This window comes from Amblyomma mixtum, chromosome 8 (genome assembly GCF_055824585.1).
Source record: "Amblyomma mixtum isolate Tamu chromosome 8, ASM5582458v1, whole genome shotgun sequence".
NCBI lineage: Eukaryota > Metazoa > Arthropoda > Arachnida > Ixodida > Ixodidae > Amblyomma > Amblyomma mixtum.
This window is the reverse complement of record NC_143019.1, coordinates 11,903,072-11,905,776: the sequence shown is the minus strand read 5'-3', so window position 1 is coordinate 11,905,776 and position 2,705 is coordinate 11,903,072. Positions and strand designations below refer to the sequence as shown.

The following is a 2,705-nucleotide window of genomic DNA, read 5'->3' as shown; positions in this document are numbered from 1 at the left end:
AACCCACGTGGTCGAAATTTCCAGAGTCCTTTACTACGGCGTCCCTCATAGCCTCAGTCGCTTGAGACGTTAAACCCCATAAACCAAACCAAACCAATCCAAACCAACTACTCCTTATCATAGTGCGAATGAGCGGCGAAAGAAAGCTCGCAGAAAAATAAAAACAAGAATTACTAGTAAAAAAACGCATAGATGTGACCTGAGCCATGTTTATCTTTTTCCTCTACTCATGCGATTAAACAAGACGGATGAAATGGTTTGTAAAGGAATGGCGTCAATACAGAAGGGCGCGACTGGGAGTCTGCCGCTAGAAACCGAGGTCAGACAGCAACCCATTGTGCATGCACGATTTTATTTCAAGAAGATATTTTTTGCGAAAGTAAGACACAAATGAGAGATGTGCAATTCCAGTGAATGTTCCGTTCACTGCATAACACACCTTTCGCAAGGGTTTCGTGGCCGGCATGCTGTGTCGATCTACTTCGTAAGATATTCACGTTTTCAGTGATCACAGGACGAAACAAGTAGGGTCTAGAAATGGCTTCTCCACTTTGTAATGAACTGCGTGTATTTAGTGAAGTCAAGCGATTTCCCGCAGTATGTTCCGCAGCTCGTAGTTAAGGAACGATTTCCAGAATGCTTCGGGCAGCTTCGGCAAAACCAGAGCCATGGACCAGAAGACGCCTCCCAGTGTCTCTCCGGCACCTTTCAAACGCACGTTGGCAGTTTCCACGTTCGTGTAGATCGGTCCACTGTGATGGACCAGCTTCGTTTCATTGTCGCCGCTGGCTTCTACCACCTGAGATAGAAGAACGCAAATTGCTGTGTGACGAGAAAAGTGAACGACTCATAATTTCACCCCTTTCCGGCCAGTAATTCTTTTCTTCAACCAGCATGTTGAAATCCGAGAAATTCACAAGTGTTTCCTTTTTGACCAGCTTCAGCTTTGAGCACTCTCCTGTTTATTTTTGGTGCAGTATAGCATTTTCAATCTTTATGCTCACCCTTGTGGCTCCGATTATATCCTACCCTCTCGAGAACGTCACTGAATTCATTTTTCTTTTAAGCGGGAAAATATTTAGGTGACCTCATTAACCTCTGTGCAATCGTGGCAATAATAGCTGTTTTTTCATTTCTAGTTGGTGTTGCACATTCCTTCCACTGGTTCGCCGCACTGGTAAAACATACAGATACAAGTAAAATGAGTCGATCTCACATTACCTTGAATATGACTGTTACTCTAGCACCGGCCTGCGATGAAGCCTCTCCCTCTTTCCCGCCGCAGTACTTCCAGGGGACGGTGGCCCACAGATCCCAATGTGGGGTGGCCAGGTCCACTTGCGCGAACCTCGAACCGTCTTGACAGTAAGGCAGCGGGGCGCCGTAGGGTCTCATTTTGTCCAAGTTGCTGTAGACAACGCTGCCTATGGTGAGGCCGCGCAGTATTTCTTGGGATTTTGGAGGCGGAGAATACTTCTCTGGTAACCGGTCCGCAATGGCTTCCACCATTTTACTGACTTCCATGTCAGAAAAGTCGCAGGTAGCTGCGGATGTCAAGGCATCCAAGTATTGACAACGTACCTGAGATGAACCTGTGCATGGACCGATGTGCTAAATTGTATATCTGATGTCTCAGTATGAATAAGCTGAAAATCGAAGGACTCATGTATTTAGGAAACCATTATTTATCCGGCTTTCTTATCAACCGCCTCTAAACCAGGCCCATTTTTTACGTGGATTGTTTTTCCGGACCCATTTTTACGTTTGTGTTCGTAACAAGCCGCGCAAAAAGGTGCAAAAAAAGGCCCCCCTCCCATTTCGTCACAATTGAAAACTGAGTTCATGAGAAAATACTGTTCAGTTTGTTACCAGGCTATAAAATGGGAACATTTAAGCCCAAAATAAGTTTTCCGTGCTACAGTATCAAACGTTATTCCGTAAACATGTGGGTACTGAGCACGCCCAAACTAATTTCCACAAGAATAAGCACGTGAAGACAACCGAGACAGCGGAAAAAAAATGGCCTTTTAAAAGGCGATGACTAAGAAGCCCTTATGATCAATTCTCGCCGGCATGCTTAACGCAGGCACTTTGAAAAGAAGTTTCTAAAATATTCTCAGTGAGGTAGCCCCTGTGTATGTTCGCGTACCTACATCTACCACTTCTGAAAATTTCGGGAATAGCTCGAGAAATTTGAGTGGATTATTTCGGTTGTCTTGCTATGCTTTTTTTTTTGCAGCCGACCGAAAAGAAATATTAACCGCTATATTTTCGATAAGTAAACTGGATAAGGTTTACCATCTTAAATCTGCTCAAGGGCCATGAGAAGCGCCGTTATGGATGGCTCCGTGTTTAATTTAGACCACCCGAGCTTCTAAACGTGTTCTGACATCACATCGCATATGGGCGTTTTCGCGTTTGGCCTCTGCAGAAATGCGGCTCGCGAAGGGAGGCTTTTGATGGAGCGTATTTGTGCTCAGCATTTGAATGCCATATACACTTCGCCACCACGGCAGGTCGAACCTTCGCCTCCTGACTAGAGCTAGGGTTCTCACTGAGGAGTCAAGCAACATCAAGGAAGAGAAGTAAGCCTCGTTCTAAGTAATTTTTTATCGTTCGTGCTAAAGGCGAGGCGTGGAAATAGACCGGAATTAAATACATAGAGTTGGTGGTAGGCCCCTGTGCCGTCGTTTAATGTTTCTCGT

The 2,705-nt window shown here is 45.2% G+C and overlaps 1 protein-coding gene across 1 annotated transcript; it reads right to left on the bottom strand.

Moving 5' to 3' along the window:
* Nucleotides 1-341: 341 nt before the first annotated feature.
* On the bottom strand, nt 342-1,525 carry LOC149331360 (uncharacterized). The gene is made up of 2 exons (XM_089557336.1): nt 1,222-1,525; nt 342-799 (listed from the first exon to the last, which is right to left on the bottom strand). The coding sequence occupies exons 1-2, from the start codon at nt 1,522-1,524 to the stop codon at nt 581-583; spliced, it is 522 nt and encodes a 173-aa protein (XP_089413462.1). The 5' UTR covers nt 1,525; the 3' UTR covers nt 342-580.
* Nucleotides 1,526-2,705: the final 1,180 nt, after the last annotated feature.